The 19,097-nt window shown below is 35.9% G+C and overlaps 1 protein-coding gene across 1 annotated transcript in view; it reads left to right on the top strand.

The window, feature by feature from the left end:
- The window catches only part of Xirp2 (xin actin binding repeat containing 2), a 342,442-nt gene that overhangs the window by 299,522 nt on the left and 23,823 nt on the right, over window positions 1-19,097 (top strand). Inside the window, exons 3-4 of the mRNA XM_027946168.2 lie at window positions 901-1,049; window positions 5,975-6,112. Of these exons, the coding sequence (XP_027801969.2) occupies window positions 901-1,049; window positions 5,975-6,112 (287 nt within the window). The remainder of the gene's footprint in view (window positions 1-900; window positions 1,050-5,974; window positions 6,113-19,097) is intronic.

Below are 19,097 nucleotides of genomic sequence, written 5' to 3'. Positions count from 1 at the left end.
TCAAATACGAGGGTCTTCATGTGCCTTTCACTTAAGGAAATATTTAGGTAGATGTTCCCTTATGCCTAAAAGGATTTGGTTAGATTCATTTCGACCAGCTGATCTCTAGATCTTTCTGTTTCTCTCACCTGTCATTCTGTGGTCCTGCCATCAGTCTTGTGCTGTTTCCAGTTGTGTGATTGCTATTGCCCTGCATTAAACCATGGGAAAATATCAGACTCTGAAATGGGTGACAGACAAAACTGTTTCTAATGATACTATTACTTTTTTCTTATGTAACACACTTCTCTATGAATAAAAAAAAAAGCCTACAGTCTATAATTCTCACAGCACGTGCATATTTTAGCTAGATGTGTCTCCTTGAGGGTTGAGGGGTGAGGACCGAAGCAAAGAGCAATTTTTAGACTTGCTAAAGATTTAGTCTAACCATCTTCAAGTCTGCCACTTATGAATAATGTGATCCTAGGAAAGTTTTTTAACTGCTATAAAATTCTGTTTTCTCATATATAAATTTTAGAAAATAATAGCACTTACCTCACTAGGTCATTAGAGGAGTAAATGAGATAATGCTCTTATAGCACTTAGCATAAATACAACACAGTGTTGGAGAAACATTAATTATTAAATATACACACAGACAAACACACTTGTCTTCAAAATAAATGCAGGAGAAGGAGGAAGGGGTAGTATTTCTTTATGCTTATAAAAGCATATACTACTATTCAGGCATTTTGTAGCATTGCTTGAAACTTGAAGTAAAGAGGGTGACCATGAAGCATTAAAAATATTGTGACATTGTTTTGTGAAACTAAGTATTTTAAATGCCTTCACTGTTTGTAAGGTAATGCTATGTTCTTTTCAAGCCTGACACATAACTAAGGATGCTACATTTGCTTTCAGTGACTGTTGGCCCTACTAAGCCTGCAGAAGACCGTGCTGCGAGGAGTGAGGGTGTTTCGGATCTGCAGGAGGTGGTCTCCCTAAAGGAGCGGATGGCGAAGTACCAGGCAGCTGTTTCCAGGGGTGACTGCCGCAGCTTCTCAACTAATGTAAGCTGCTTTTCTTAATTCTGTATTAGAAAATGTGTTTGCCATTGGTCCAAACCCTCTTCTTACATTTGCAAGGCAAGAATACCATTAGGCAGTGGAATAAAGTCCAAAGAAGACAAATACAGTGCAAATCAAATTCAGATCATCTGAATTAAAGCTTCAGTTCTGCTATATATTGGTTGCATGAACTTGAACTACTATTTTAACCCCTTTTTGAGCTTCAGTTTCCTTAACTGGAAAATGGGAATAATCATCTACCACATAGGGTCTTAGTGAGAAATCAAGGAGATAATTTATGTGTAAGCCAGAAGGCACTGTATAAATGTGTTATTATTGTCATCATTATCACTTAACCTATAGCTATTCTCCTCAGGAAGGTTGTGAATTAATTTCAAATTTTAATAATGTGGGTTTGCATGCTGTCCTCCTTGGTCTCATATACGGTTCATTTAAATTCTCTGGCTGTATAATTTCTTTTGCTTTTCTCTGTATGCACTAAATCCATTAGGAGAGGCTTAATCAACATAGAAATGAGAGAGATTAGCAATGTAGGCACTCTGCTAAACCAATTATGATTATAGGAAACTGCAGGATTCAGTAAGACCACCAATTTTTAGAGCCAACACATAATAAAGCCATAGTCAAAAGAATTTGTTAGATTCTGAATTCTTTACCCTTCAGCTTAATGGAATATAAGAATGTTCTTTTATAATTATAATCTCCAAATTAGCCAAGTTGTGTGTGTGTGTGTGTGTGTGTGTGTGTGAGAGAGAGAGAGAGAGAGAGAGAGAGAGAGAGAGAGAGAGATATTAATCCCAAAAGTAGTATTTTAAAATAGCTACTCTTAACATTCTTTACAAATTATTTAGATACAAGGCTGACTGTGCCAAGCTCATTAACAATATTGCAATTCTAGATGGCATTTAAGTTTTTACAGTCATTAAAATACATTTTAGACACAGCATATATTTGGAATGAATGTTCAGAAATGACATAAGTAACTAGTTGGCTTCCAAAACAAATAGTAGCATTACAATGCTTCCTACCAGTCTTCTTAGAGGGCGCCCCCTGCTGGATGTTTAGAACTTCATGCAAATAGTTTAAATTGGAGAAATGATTCTTGGGGAAACAGTGGATCTTGGAAGCACCTAGTTAAAGGCTGATAATTTAGTAATCAACCTTTTATTTATGAAGACTTAAATACTTCCAGGTACTCAGATAAAATAAATTGGTATCATGTATTATTTGTATTTTTTTCTGGTGCTAAAAAGAGAATGTTAAAAAGGGGCGCATAGGGGGCTGGGGTTGTGGCTCAGTGGTAGAGCGCTTGCCTAGCATGTGTGAGGCACTGAGTTTGATTCTCAGCACCATATATAAATAAATGAAGTCCATTGACAACTAAAAATATAAATATTTTTTTAAATAGGGGGGGCACATAGGTAAATTGGTCTATTATTAATACAACAATAAAAAAATTTAGCAACAATCTGAAAGTTGTCTATGCATAAGAAATTTAATATTCATCTTTTCTGCATATTTTACATGCCAAAATACTGACTGAAATTACTTTTAGGAGATTATGCAGTTAGGTAGTAAGGAAGCCAAGGTCAGTTTGTTATTTCTTGAATCTGGTACTTTTAATTAAATTCAACTTTCTCCTTCTGTTATAATATATATATATATATATATATATATATATATATATATATATATATATATATATATTCTTTGTCCCCAAAAATACCCTATTTTCAAATATTGTGATGAGAAGAGTACATACTTAGCCTTAAAGGAAACCTGATAAATATGTAAAGAAAAGCAAAATAGCTGCCTTGTTTACTCAGTTGCATCATATGCTTGCTCAATCCCTTATACATATCCACCCCCCCCCCGCCCAAAAAAAAGGAAAGGAAAGAAAAAATCATGGAAACTGCCCATGACTAATGTCTACACAATTAACTCAAATATTTTAAGTGTAAATCTGGAAGCCATAGATTCAGGCCCAGACTGAATCCTATGCATACCACTCATGCTTAGATAGCTAGCAATGATCAGTTTCCCTTTGTCTTACACTAAGTAAAATGGCATTTTCTGAGGCTTAAGGGAAAGTCATGTGTGGTCTGCAGAAACACCTAGAAAAGAAAGGGGAAGTAATGTTTGTTGAGAAATGGATTAAAATGCCAGATTCTACGCTGTGTGATTTTATTTCTCTTTTCTATTTTAACACTCAAATCAAATCTGTGAGAAATATATTGCTATGTCCATTTTTTTTTAAAAGGTTCAGGAATTTTAATCCCAAGTTTTGTCAGGAGTAGGGTTAGACTCACGGTCCAACTCCCCAAGTTATGTCATTTCTATCAGATTCTATAACCTATGGACCATTTTTGGTAAACAAATTTGATAGCTATCTAAGTATATTTCTCTGGGTTTGAGTGTCACATATTTAAATTAACTTATTATTGGCATAGCTATTAGATTCCATATGTGAACTCCAAGCCAAAGAATAAGAAACATGGAAAAATTGTAAACCTAAACAATTTCAATACAGAGCAGTCTCTGTTATGTGGTCATTAATAATTTCATGGGTTAGAGAGGATATTTAGAACATGGTGCTAAACAAGGCAAAGTTACAGGAGTGATCCTCAGTTGAGCAAGGAAGCACCACTCCACGTACAGGCCACAGAGACCTTCAAATATCTCATATGTGTGAACCTTCCTCCATAAACTATGATCAAGGAAACCTTAGCAGCATACTATCCACATCTTAGAGGCTTCATCTCACTTGGGTGAATGAGAAGCTGCAGTTGTGTCATATGAGTTCCTGGGCTAACAGGGGTAGGGAGAATACTTCTAATAAAAAATCATCAGCTGCTTGTACTTTTGCATGGTCTAAGTCCAATGCACAATGCTGAAAGGAAAGAAATGAGTGCATATAGATCTTTATTTTATTTGGCAGGTAGGAGGCAACCTATCTGGTTAGGAATGGAATTTTTTTAAAATGCATTTAGTGGGAGAATATCCATGCATTCACATAAATACTCAAGTCAGATTAATTTACACATGATTTGTATGTTGTTTATCGTTACTTGAAACAGTAATGTCTTTCTTGATAATAATTACCTGAATTTCTATAATTTAATACTAATATATTACTTATATATGATCTATGCAGGAAAGCCATGTATGTAAATTAAATAGCAGGTGGGGGGTCAAAGAAATATTGTGACCTTGACTCACTTTTCTATTTCTTTTAAATTTCAAAAGAGATGACATACCTTCTCACTACTTTTGTGTGTATCAAACAGCAGTAATTGATTAGAACTAACATTTAAAAATTTGTCACAGAATTTGACAGCATAAATATCTAGTACATAGAAATGTAAAATCATATCTCTTCTTCTAACTGTATTCTGAAATACATGATAGGTCATGAAAGTGGGGAAATGTTATTAACTCAGCAATGCAACCACTTGAGTATTTGATGCTAATTCAGATAATACTAAATATTAACTAGTTAATTCTCCAACATTCTGGAATATGAGAAACTCAAACCCAAGATAGGTGCTGTATTTTTAGTATTGAGAAGCTGTATAGTTGGGTTAAGATTCCAGGAATCCAGGGGTCCATAGTATGAGAACCTCAGCTCCCCAGGCTCCAATTTCAAGGTCTTAGGGCTTTCAGGGTTATGTCAGGACTGGACCAGACCTCAGAAGACCTGCTCTAGTTTGAAGTGTTGCTGAGTCTCCTCTCAGCTGCAAGCAGAACTGGAAGCTTCCTGGAGGAGGGTTGGCATGAGGTCTGTTTTCTGGAAAGTAGTCATCCCATCTGGGTTTGAGTACCTTCTGGGCTCTGAAGTGTGTTGAATCATCAAAACCAAAGACTCTGATCTACTTCTGTACTTCCTGATGAGGCTGAAGACCCAACAGGACCCTTTAGTGCTCTTTGAGTTACATCCAGTAATATGTATTGGAATCTGTTCTCTCATCTGTGGAATGGCAAGAATAGACCAAAACCCTTCTACTGTGAATGCCCCCTGATCCTGACACACCAGTGCTCGTTGCTGAGACCTGGGACGTGCCAATTCTGCTGTTTTTCTGCCTGTTCCTTAAGGCTAGTGAGTAAGACAGGCAGATGTGATTCAAATGTCAGTGCTAACATTCTTGTCCTAGCTGAGAGAATTTAACAAGCTGTTTTATTTCCCCAAACCACAATTTACTTATTTTAAAATGTGGATAATAGGTGTCTGTATCTCACAGAATATTGAGAAGCATTAACTGACAGAATACATATGAAGATACAGAAAAGGCATCCTAATGCTGTGACTTAGCAGTTTTTAATATTTTTGATGATAATATTTTTACATAAGACATAATCTAAGTCTCTTTGTTCTGTTTATACTTGATAATTTTTTAAAAATTTGAACTAAGGAAAAATGATTTTAATAATTATTCAGAATAATGTGTCACCTATACAGGTATTTGGGGTTTTAATGAAAAGCTTATTTTGATCAAAATTGAATTCATTATACTAATATCCACCACACTATGTATTATTAAAGAAATACACTCTTATAGGCCAAGGGGGTGGGGTGAAGCTTAGTGGTAGAGCACTTACCTAGCTTGCACAAGGCCCTGGATTATACTCCTAGGGAAACAAAACAAGGCTAACCTCCAGACATTAAAATTTATCTGAAAGAAGGAGAATTAACTCCATATTTTGAAAAGTGTTCCAACTATATATCAAGACTGATCAATGAGAAAACAACTTAGAGTGTGACTATTTGTATTGAGGTTTTAAGTAAAAGCCTGCTAAAATAATTGTGTGCTAATATCTTTTTAATATACCACCCTTCGATACTTGTCAACTGTTTAAAACAAAAGTATCCCAGATAGAAAGCTGAATTTGGCTTTTTTTTCTCATCCTAGATGATGGAAGAATCAGAAATGTGCACAGTGCCTGGTGGTTTGGCCAAGGTGAAGAAACAATTTGAGAAGGACAAAATTTCTTCTTCCTGTAATACCTTTTCTCAGTACCAGTATCAACACCAGAACAGATCCGAGCAGGTAATGCCACTGTGGGTGGTGAGTACATCATGTGTGCTTAAATTGCTCTTACCAAGGCAGGAACCCCTCATTCTTGGTGGCTGGTTTATTTTTATAACTCATTAAAAAAATTGTTATTTTAAAATGTTTTAGAAAATCGTCTTTAAAGTATATAAATGTATTGATTTAGCTATTTTAATCATTTTGCCACATGAACCATGCTGAAACATTCCCCCTTAAGACTCTCATATCTCAAACATAAATGTAGATTAAATAGCCCAGGTTGGTTGACAAGTAAACAGAACTGTTGAGAGCAGTGTTTGTATTAAGCCCCTGCTACTAGGTTATAATTCATGACAAACTATCTGCCAGTTGTTTGCGAAGGCTAAAAGTAAAGCATTGTTCAGCTATTTATTATGGGGAATTTTTTGTTTTCTTTAAAATCATCAAAAATTGAGTAGTTGAACCCAGATGTTACATAAAACCTCAATGCTACTTCTAAATGTTATCTTATATAAATTTTTCCCATTTCCTTACTTCATTATCATATATCACCAAATATTTTCATGTGACATAATGATTTTTGAATGTGAGAATCTAAATAATAAAACTCATCAGACAGAGCTCAGCACTTGGAAAAAAAATTGTAATTTCACTATAAACAGCTGTACTCAGGCCTGCATTTTCCATGAGGAAGGAAATAACTGGGATATGAAATTTCATAATGGCTGTATTTTCCTTTTTAAAATCCACAGGAAATATAGAGTTGCCCAAATGTTTAAAAGTGAAGCAGTTGGGTGGTGTGTGTGGAGAGGGAGGAGACTGCTTCAGGTAGACTGATTAAGAACTTAACATGTGAACTATTTGTTTTCTTGTTCTAGCTTTGTTTGGAAAGTGAAATGTGTGCAGTATTGCTAGCTCAATAAATTTGTGACCATATTTCTTTGTAATGTTGCCTAAGGAAACATAATATACATAAGAAAGTCAGAGTGGGCCTCCCTGTAATCTACTACCTACCTGCTACAACATAGGAGTGTTGGAGTGAATCAGTTATAGACGTGTCTGAGTACTTTAAATTGATCAACAATTCAAAATATAATTATGTTCACAGTTTAACTAACAAATTCTCTATAGAAGTATCAGTAATGTATTGACAAATCCTTTACTATGTAGGGAAGCAGTGTTATAGACTCCAGAACTATGGTATTTGGAATCTGACTTCTACCAATGTCTCTTGCCACTTGCCTGCCAAGTACATAGATCCAGATCACTCATGGATATGGGTTATTTGCAGTTGCATAGCCTTCCGTGCTTAGAAAGGCCTTACCTTACTTTAACACTCAACTGTTTCCATCTTGAAATTCCTCAAAAACTTTTGAACTCAGGATACCACATGTTAATTTTGCACCGAATCTGGCAAATTACGTAGCCAATATTGCATGGACCTAATTCATAACCCACTCAAGCCTCAGTTTCAGATAAGTTAGAGAGGGAAGTTGATCAGTGATTTACCAATCACATTGGCTGTCACGGGATCTAATATGACACAGAGAAACTTATGTGAAAGTATCTCATTATCTTTGAAGCTTGTTATCAATAAAGACTCTTTAATAGTGCAAAAGACAGAAAGATCTCAGGGAAAGTGCCTTAAGTTAAAAAGGAACGTTGTTCACAATGTAAACAGACAATGCAACGTGAACAAAAGTTCATAAAAATGCAATCTTATGGGAGATTGGATTGAATCCCCAGTGGTGAATCAGCTCTCTTGGACTTTTCAATTATTAAATTGGGGAATTTTGCAAATCACATGATTTCTTCTTCTTAGCCTCCCAATCATAATTCCCCTGGATTGACCCTATTCTCACACAGCTATTTTGAAATAGTGGAATGCAAAGAAAGATTGTGTCCTTTTCACAGTAAAAGCTTGGAACATCTAACAGGCTCTGAATGAAACACATATGCTCATTCTTGAGCAAACTCCTATGACCAGAGTGTGCTAATTGGTTTAGACTTCTGCATCTCATTTACCTAAGAGGAAATTTTCCTCATACATTTGTCAACAAAGAATATATGATGGGGGAAAACAAAGCCAAACAACAACAACAAAAAAGTCTATACCTGATAATTTCCTGATGAATGAATGAATCTGAGCCATACTGCAATGCAATATAAATACAACAGAAAGGAATCATAGCTGCACCTAAACTGGTAAACACCATTTATTGAATGTCCACTATATGCAGAAGTCTGTGAGAAAATGAAAGAAAAAGAGTCACTTGAATTTTTAAGACAAAACTTTAATTTATAATCCTTATTGAAAATTTGAGATAAATGCCAAATTTTGGGAGTGAGTGTAAAAAAAATAGTCTTTGATTATTTGCTCAGATTTTTTAAGCTATCTAAATGCATTCTAAAAATTGCTTGTTTTATTAGCAGGGATTGAGGACATGATGTTTGCTAGTAAAAGACAGGTAGTTAATTGTGTTCTTACATAAGATGCTGTTGACTCTGGCAATGTTTTCAATCTCTTTTTATGTTTCAAGTCCTTGCATTCTATCTCTCTAACTCTGACCCTGGCGCGTGTATATATATATATATATATATATATATATATATATATATGTATATGTAAATTTTTTTGACATACAGTAATAGTTATTAATTTGGAAGTCAAGTTTGAGTAGAAAGAACATTTGTTTTGTATTTCTGACAACATTTAATGTCACAATTAGTAATAATTTCATAAGTTGTAATAATTAAGTTCAATCTGTCGAATTCCTTCCTAACTTATTGGAATCAGGTGTTTCAAGGTAATTGGATGGCTATTTGGTGACAGGTTGTCTGGGAGATCAGTATTGGCCTAAACAAGGTTTGAAAATTAAGCTATCTCTGAGATTAAAAGCCCCTTCTGTTTGCTGATGGTTCAAATGTTTTATACTTATAGGTAAGGGGGTTCTAAAAGAGGGGGGATATAAGACATAGGCACCTTCACTTATGCCAGGTATTTTAAGCAGACAGATGTACCATTTATACATTCTAGATTACACTTTATGGCACCACCTCTTTAACAGCCAGCAGTATATATCATTGTTGGCCTTTGGAGTTTCTGTATGAAAGTTCTGGATTTCTGACAACATTTAATGTCACAATTAGTAATCATTTAGTAATAATAGAAACCACGCTGGAACCCCTGGAGTGATGGGGAAGTGGTGGGACCAATTCAGTTTCTTAAAAGGTTAGGTGGGGGACTCTTGACTAGGTTGCTGCTTAGTACTAGCACTTCTTGGTACTGGTAATTTAGACTTTGCTTTTCAAAACAGCCATTACTACTTCCAGTAGATAGGGATGATATCTAATAGTTTTTTAAAGTACTCAATATGTCTTCTGTTGATATTTAGATTAAAAATATCATATTAGCACTGGTTTTTATTTTGTCTTAGGATTGAATTCTCACTATTCTGTGCCAGTGAAAACTAGAATTTTAATGCTAGAATGCAAAGGATCACTTAAGAGGGGTGTTCTTTATATACTCACTATGGCTGACTCCATTTGGTAGGAACATTCTTGAGTCATCCATCCTATCCTCTCAGTCTCAACAGAGCCTCTTGAAATATCCTGGAGCAGATATTAGAATAAATGTGGATGTAAAACTGCCATTGTCTCTCTCCTGAGTTCATTTTCACTTGCCCACTCTGTGGCTTCTATCTGGTATATTTACGACTTTTTTTTTTCCTTATTTAGCAGAATTGTTAAGATACAATTTGCACACCATAGAATGCACCTACTTTATGAATACAATTCGACTTCTTAGTGTGTTTCCATACCAAGATTGACATACTAATTGCAATGTCATAACAATCTACTTTTAATACATTTCTACCCCCCCCCAAAAAAAAGGAACGTTGAACCCATTAGTAGTCTAGGACTTTCTTTGTGCCTTATTCTCACACACAAGTTTCGACTTTCATCTTATGTGAATTTTCTCTTGGATTTCCTTCCCCCAACCTTAGGCAGTACTGAGGAGCTCTTCGCGTATTAATTGTGAAGCCCTGGCAGCCTCTTCTTTTCTGAAGTTGCTTTTTTTTTTCTTTTTAAGTGGCTTAAGTAGGAAAGAGCAGATGGAGCTCCAAACATTTTGAAAGTAATCAGTGCAATCCAGCGCTTAGGTAATTGCTTTCATGTGAAATTGCTGCACTGAATCCATGTCAAGAGTCGAAAGCATCCCTGACCTTCACCCTGCTGCCCACACTGATGTGCTGGGTGACAATGTGTATCTTTTTACCTGCATCTGCTGTTACAAAAATCCGAATGTAAACATTCGTACTCTGAAAGATTATGTGGATTTGGAACAATCCTTGGACAATTTTAGGTCGATAGAAAACATTTTCGACAGCTTGTGACAGATATAATCTGACATCTGTGTGTTTTAGACTCTTTAAAGGTAACCTATAATTATTTTCTAGCAATCTAAATATATTTTATCAACTAATTGTAAAGTGTTTCTTATATGCTTTAAACCTACCTTTAGGTTCTGCCACACACATAGGTCATGTATTGCTATTAACAGTTCCAATCTGACCTAGATTGCTATCAACACACAAGTTACAAACCAGAATGTGTCTAATCCACAGCTAGTATCTCATGGATTGTATAGTATGTTGATTGTGTGCACTGTTTTAATTATAGGAAGAGCACTCAAAATGAGTCAATCTAGAATAATGGTTAGGCCTCTAGCTCCAGAGTCACACAACCTGAGTTAGTCACCTATCTTAGGATGTTTTGTGATACTATAACACAATAGCACAGACTGGGTAATTTAAAATGGACAAAAATTTATTGGCTTACAGTTCTGGCAATGGGAAAGTCTAATGTCAAGCTTCTGACTAGGTTATTCATGCTGTATTATAACATGGCAGAAAGAATGGGAGACAGAGATAGAGATGGATGGATGGATGGATATAGATAGATAGATAGATAGATAGATAGATAGATAGATGGGTGATAGATAGATATCTCCACTTCATTCACGAAGGTAAATCCTTTATGAGCTAAATACTTCATGGAGGTCCCATCTGCCAATGCCATCATGATGGCAGTTAAATTCAACATGCGTTTGGTGGGGACAAATATTCAAACAAGGGCACCACCTATTCTCTTCTGTAAAATGATGAAGCAACAGGGTCACTTTGCTAATAAAAAGATATGGTCCATGAAAACTCTTAGTATAACATCTGGCATGTATTAATTATTCAGCAAACACTGGCTATTGTCATCAGTAGTATTGCCATTAAAATCAAGAAAGGACATAATCAAGTGGCACCTACTCTCAGGTTAAAATATGATTCACAGGCACTTTATGTATATGTAAAAATACAAAGAAGGACTGCATTGTTATGTGCCTCACACCTTAGCATTCTTTCCAGTTCTTTCTTTAGCTCTGGGAGACAATAATTTCTTAGAAGCTTCATAAATAATTAGAAATTTGCTTAAAATGAACATACCTTTAGACATAGGTCACTCTGGAGTAGTCAGTAACTAGTACATATTTTAAAAATTATGATAGCAGGTCTTCTTTTGAGGGAAACATGCTTAACTTCATCTCTAAGAATGAAAAGATGAGTTGGACCTTTAAGAAGGTTGAGGAGAGGAATATGCATAAACATACACTGAACAGATATACAGGGTCCTGTTTGCCACTGTGAACGCAAGTTTGTGTTTTTCAAGTGTAAGCATATGAATTATGCAGCCTTTGCTTTTGCAGACTGCTTTACTCATAGTATTATAACAAGATGTACTGAGAATAACATAATTAATATATAAACTGAATCAAGCAGAAGAGGCTATACAATAAATGAGGAAAAGAGGAAGAGTTGAGAGTGATTTTTTTTAAAAATTTATTTCTACTAGTGTTAAAGCTAGTGTCTTGTGAATTGTGGTTTCTCAGCACATTTTAGTTGAAGTATGGAAAAAAAAGAAAAGAATTTGTAAGGGGAAGAAACTACCTCATGACATTTTATGCTTTGTGCAGTTGCAATAGTGAAGACAGATATATTTCTACAATTGTCTTAAAAAAAATACAGCAAGCATTTGTTCAATATAAAAGACCATTATGTACAAATGCTAAGATATAAGGGCTTCTATTTGCCAGAGAACTGTTTCTTTTCATTTGACACAGGCAAGGGAATCTTCCTGACCTTTCTCCAGATAGGTCAGAGCCAGTCGCTGCTCTTTCTCAGGAAAACAGAAACAGCACACCCCTTGTCCTCAAGAGGCACATAAATAAGGCTTATAGACAGGCTACATATAACAGGCTTACTATGTAAAAAATTAAAACTCTAATAACAATCTTTCACCATTTTTTCTTCCAGACCCAATCCTTTAATCTGTTTATCCTTCATAGCTCTTTCTCAGTGCCTGTGGCTGAGTGGACCTTGGCAATGAAAAGAACACAATAAGATTAACTTTTTAATGCTGACTCAGAAACAGAACTCAAAGAGTTTGCTAAATAAAGCACAATGGCCTCAGCCAATGATTATCTGCAACACACTCGGTACCAGATTGGTAGGGGCTGCTTTCTGAAGAATTTAGTTGACTGAATTTGTTTAACTGAGCATTTCAGTTCCTGACTATGTCACAGAGCTAACCATCTGGTTCTCAGAGTTTTTTTTCAATTTAGAAAGAAATGCAAACTCTGATACCTTTCTGGGTTTGTAGATGCATGTTAGGTGAACTGACTTTTTTCTTCCACTTTTGCATCCAGAACTATCCCTGCTGTGATCATGAAGGCCCACGTCACTACTGCCTCTCAAATGTGTGTTCATAATCCTGCTATCTAAACACTTTGAGGTTGGTTGTCTCTAGCTTCTTAATCTCTGTGTCTCTGCCTTCTTACCCACATCCACCTTCCTGTAGCTCTTCAGGATTAAATAATATGGTAAAATCCCATATTATTTTTTATAGAAATTGAATACACAGAATTATATTTTGTGAAAATTTTCCTTGCTTGAGCTGTGAAACAAATTAGCTGCACTTACTGTGGGGAAAACAAAAGCAAAACCACAAACCTAACCCCATGAGAACTTGTATTTCTCATGATGAAAGGTAAAAAGACATTCTCTACAAAATCAGCAAACCACAGACTCTTCCCTTAGCCTACATGGAACTCATCTGTCTAGAAATGCAGCTCACCCTCCTTACAAAACCCTTCAACCGCCTTTGCTGCAGGTTCCCTAGGGTTGAAACACGGGAATTATGAATTATGGTAATGGGTTCCAGTGAGTTCTGTCTTTGGGTTTCTACATCTCTCAGGCCCAGAAGCAGGGCATCTTTTCAGACTACCTGACACATCTCCTCCTGCTCATACCCTGACAGTGCAGGAATTTAGAATTAAATCATTGTTCCCATTCCCATTGGGCTAGGTCATGGAATCTGGGTGGGAGCTCTGGGTATCTGTTTCCACCTGAGCAGCCCAGATATTTCTGGTTTAATTGTTCCAGAGTATGATCAGAGAGCAGGGAATTTTAAAGCTCTCCAGGTGATTCTAATGTTTAGCAATGATGATGGCCGTATGTGTTCCTACGTCCGTGGTGTGGTTGATGGTCACTCGGCTACCTCAGTCGCGGGGTGGGGGGCTACAGACGTGGTGTCAAAGCAACACATGGACACCGGGAGCTGGTGAGAGCTGGCAGGTGACAACCTCAGTCAACCTCCAAGCAAGCTCCCTTATTTTTGGAATGCATACAGCTATTATAGGGTTCAGGTAGGCGTGCCCGCCAATCACACATAAGCACCTTAACATCTATAAGCCAATCATCTTATGCCTATTATAATCCTTATGCCTATTGTTACCACACTATGAGGAAGCACTAAATATTACTGTTGTGATGGAAGGTAGTCTGGAAGGGTCTTTGTACCTAAGGGAGGGGGGCTATGTGTTGGGGGGTTACATGCCCTGAAGCACCTGACTCTGGGTTTCCTGACCTGGTAGTCTGGTAGTTTGGCAACACTGACCATGGCTTGCTAGAGCAGAGTGCCCCGTCTTGTCGTAGGTTTTCCTAGCACTCTGAGCTGCTCATAGCTACTAGCTGTGAACCAAAAGTTATTCCAACAGATGGCAATGTGAATCTGAGCTAAGATTTGTTACTCCCAAACTGACCACTCCCCTCTTAGTTCTGGTCTGAGGCTTGTCCCCTATGCAACTCCCTCTGTCCTTGTCACTGCAGGGCTTCTTTGTTTATGTGGTCATTTCTCCCTTTTTTTTTTTTTTTTTTTTTTTTTGCTACCAAGGATTAAACTCAGGGGCACTTTACCACTGAGCCACATCCCTGCCCTATTTTATATTTTATTTAGAGACAGGGTCTCACTGAGTTGTTTAGCACCTCGCTTTTGCTGAGGCTAGCTTTGAACTTGTAATCTTCCTGCCTCAGCCTCCTAAGGTACTGGGATTACAGACATGCACCACCATGCCCAGCCATGTGGTCATTTCTCTTGAGATGTATACTGCAATCAAAGATAGAGCACAAGACTGGGAAGAATACTAAGAAAGCAGGGGCTTAAAGAAATCATAGTGAAAATCATGAATATCAACCAAACAATCACTTCATGGATACCAAACTCAGGTTACTTTTGTTAATGATAGACTATGTTGAAATAGTGGATTTATGCATATATATGATATATTAGGAGATTAAAAATAAATTAAATATTTAACTGCTTCAAATTAACTAGATATATATTAAAACATTATAATAAACTATCTAATTAGAATAAAAATAAATAATGAAATTGATATATTTTAGTTTATTATATTGATACTCCAGTAATCAATTAAAACAGATTTCATGCATTCATTTTGCAATAGTTTAATTCAAAATTGTTTTAATAGAATTTTACAGTCTATATACTTAATGTCTCTTATTTGTACCTTTGATATTTCTTTATCAATAATATTTTGTGATAGACACAGAGTTTTACATAATTATAAAGTGAAAAACCTTATTAAATGATTTAGTAAAGATTCTCATAGCCACCTGGCTCTTTACATAACTAAGCTAATGTGTGATCTTTCCCTGGGTTACAAGGTGTGCTCATGAAATATAAGACTGTCTTCTGTTATCCACTAACATCAATCACGTTACTTTACAGTCACACACTGTAACTCTCAACCTCTTCTGTCCTCAAATAAGGTTGGTGGTAATTGCTTACTGTCTGCTAAGGTGTGACTATAAAGTCTTAGTCATGTCCCTTTGCAATTTGCTCTTTCAGCTTCTTGCTACAGAACCTGTTGGCTTATGAGTTACTCTGCTGGTGCATAGAGGGTTCTCTCCTCCCTCCCCTGAAGGAACACTGCAGGCCATTCTAGTACATCATTATAAAGGGAAGCTCATTTCCACCCCACACTGTGCAGACAAGGGCAACCATTGTCCTGGGTCTTTTGTGAAAATTTCATCTTCTTGGTTAATAGTGCAGTCTGTATAATACATTGATTCAGCATCAGTTCCTTTTCTGCTTTGATAAAACTAAGTGAACTAATGTTCTTGGTGACTTCAATGGATTTAGGAATATTAACATAGGAAGAGTGTCCTGGCCCTGTTTCTCAGGAAGTCAGGGCCTCAGTGGATAGTCCTAATACCAATAAGTAAGACTTATTTCAAGTGCTTTTAAAACATCTTGGATTGGTTGCTTTTTTCCCCCTATAATTCATCTTACTCATTCTCCAAAATAGAATTTGTGGGAGTAAGGTTTACTCCAGTTATTGGAGCTCCATTACAACAACCTCTCTTCTTCTTAATGGTATTTTTGGGTCTGCTGTTTCTATAGACCTATTTGTTCTTAGAAAATACATTTTCAATTTCATTTAAAGAAGACAATGCACTTACATTTATATCCTTCATTCCTTTAAAGTAAAATGAATGGAGATTGCTTTAGGAGTGTTGTGTTCTCATATCGGGGCCAAGTTGTTGAGGAAGTGATAACCAATTCCTTTCCCAAAGAAATAAGATCAGAGAAGAGCAGTTCCTCCATACTTGTGCAAGTGATCTCAAAAATTATTTCATGTGGATAAAGAGGTGAAATACAGATTTTTTTTTACATAATGGAATTTTGTATCTTTTATAAGAAGGGGTGAACATTGAGAAAAAGTTGAAATAGAAGAAAAAATTTTGTATTGCCCTTTCTGTCTAAAGGTTCATATTAACTTAGAAATATAAATAATATTTTGTATAATTACATTGAACATAATTCCCAAGTGTATAGATAATATTTTCCAATATGCTAATTAAATTTACTGTATTTTCAAGTTTTATAATCAAATAGCTACAGAATTTTCCGGTTCTTAGATTTTGTTATTTTGTGAGAAGCGAGGAAATACATAACAAAAGAAACCATTAACATTATATAATCATTACACTAGTAGAACTTAGTGAAATCTATAAAATGTCTTTTCCATATAGTTACTTTTATGAAAATAGATGTTTTCTGTAAGTACTTGACATCAGAGGATATTATTAGCTCTTTCCGCTTCTTCTGGGTCTGTATTTCTCAAAATAAATCCTTCCTCATAGGTCTTTGAAAATGATTGGATTGAGTCAAGCTCATCTATTCTTTTGGATGTTCATTTGGTTATTAATTTGCATAATTACAAACAAATTAGCATGCTAAAAAAAACTGAAAGAACACAAGGCCTGAGAAAAGGAAGCAGCGCTAAGAGGTTCTGTCCTTAGAACCACACTATTATAGAGAGATGTTTGAGACACTGTTCATTTTTTCCAGCTTCTTCACAAAACTCAACACTACAGGGCAATGAGCAAGATTATATCTTCTAACTGCCCTTCCTTGATTCTTTCTCCTTCTCCCCTGAGTGATCTACCTGGACATAGTAAAGAGAGAATTGTTCATCTCCTTAGGAATGATGAATGAGGGGAGGTGACTTCATTTCCCACCCCATCAGGAGAACAGGGCATTTTATATACCAGCCACTAGATGGATACCAAAAGGAGAAGCCAAGAGCTCAATCGACCTTTCTTATCCTGAGGTAAATACCAGTGCCCTCTGGAGACATAATACACTGCAATTTATTCCTTGTCTTTAGGGTAGAAATTATAATAATCTAAGGTAGCAATTTGACATATTGCAATGTTTAGATACATTTTGGGGAGTGTATTGGGCTGGGTTTTCATTCATGAGTCTTTTATCTTAAGCACTTTATATCATGATTCTAAAAATAGAAACAAATAGAAGCCACCCAAATCATATTTTCTTTTCTTTCTTTTCCTTTCCTTTCTCATTCTCTCCCTCCTTCTTTCTTCCCTCCCTTTATCCTTCCCTCCCTCCCTTTCTTTCTTTCCCTTTTAATAAATTTAATTAATTTTAATTAATTTAATTAATTTTTTCTCTCTTCCATTTTTAATTTGAAAATCAAGAAAGTTTTCCTCTTTCTCCCATGAGTATAATCCCTTCTTTTCCTCACAATGTAAGCATTTCCTTACTGTGTAGGGATTATGATTATGAGGAAGTATACCATTGAGCTTATATTCTACATCCTTACAAATGCATATTGAATACCTCACTTACTGCTTAAAAAAAAAAAAAAAAAAAAACTTGGTTCAACTATCTGATTGATGGGATTCTAGTCAATACACTATGATCGTGGCATATCATCATATCATGTTATTTTGTAAATTGTGGGTAGCATTACTCCTTAAACCCCTTTTACTGGTTATGTTGTTGTGTAGTCAATGTGTAAAAAGCTAGTTGTCAAATTTTAAAGAAATTTTATGTTATTCAGTGCAATGGGCCTTATATATTTTCTGATAATTATCAATAATCAATGTAGCCCTTTCAGTTTCTTTCGGTGCTTCCCCAACCTTTGTCTCAGCAGCTTACCAATGAAGACACTGAGATTGAAATTAGTTATGACTTGTTTACCTGATATCTCACTTTAACTGATGACAAATTCTAGCCAACACCCAACACTCCTATCTGCCTCACTAATCACTTTCCAGTTCCCAAATTGCTTGTAGATACATTTGCCAATAAAATTACAACTTAGTACCCTTTTAGATATCCCCATATTTCCTTGTTTTTTTTTTTAAAAAAAAAAAACTAACTGATCAAACTATTTATTTTTAGTCATAGTTAAGATTTTCCCTAAAATGTCTTGTTTGCACAGACAACATTGTAATGCTTAGGTCAAAGCCAAATCTAATTTATTCTTCCTCCTTGTTAGGATTTTATATAGGGATTAAACATGTCACCCCTCCCATCCCCCAGAAAAGACTGAGGCCATAAAGACTCAGAGTGATAGAAAATAAAAGGAGGCACACTTGTATAATAAGAACTTGTGACACTTAGCAGGCAAATTGTGTTGCCTCAAAGTCTTCCTATGTGTCTTTGTACAATCACATGAAACTCATATTAACCTAATAAAAATAAGAAAGAAGCCTAAATCAGATTGAAAGTGCTTTCTACTATGTTATCAATTGTTGAAAATGATGGGAACTGATTTTGTGTTTTTAACTGGTCTCCATTTGGTTAAGAAGCTGTCAGTGTTCATGACTGATACTTTCTTAACAAGGGTTAATTTTTGATGCCTGAACGTCCTTCTATTCCACCACCAAATGAGGCAGAACCAGTCACCACTAGAAGCTGAAAATAGGCACTTCCTCTCCTAGCCTTCCTGGTATCTAGGATCCAGATCTGTGAACTAGACTGCACTAATAGGGCACTTTCAGCTAAGAATATGTATAAGAAATTAGTGAGATTAGAAACTGGGACCCCCCACAGAATCAGTTTTGGTGATGGCCATGGCAGAGAATCACAACATCCAATTCCAATAATAACAATTCCAGAAATAAGACACAGCATGCACTATTAATGTTGCTGGCAGTGAGCCTGGTCTGGTTCATGTGGCAGTAGCAAGGGTGGGCTCACTTGATAGTTTTACAATTGTATTCTGCACTGTTACTGGTTACAAACCCTCCAGTCCTGGGGAATCTTTGAGAGGCAC

This window comes from Marmota flaviventris, chromosome 11, assembly GCF_047511675.1.
Source record: "Marmota flaviventris isolate mMarFla1 chromosome 11, mMarFla1.hap1, whole genome shotgun sequence".
NCBI lineage: Eukaryota > Metazoa > Chordata > Mammalia > Rodentia > Sciuridae > Marmota > Marmota flaviventris.
Note: the sequence above shows the minus strand (reverse complement) of the source record. Positions and strands in the feature narration are given on the sequence as shown.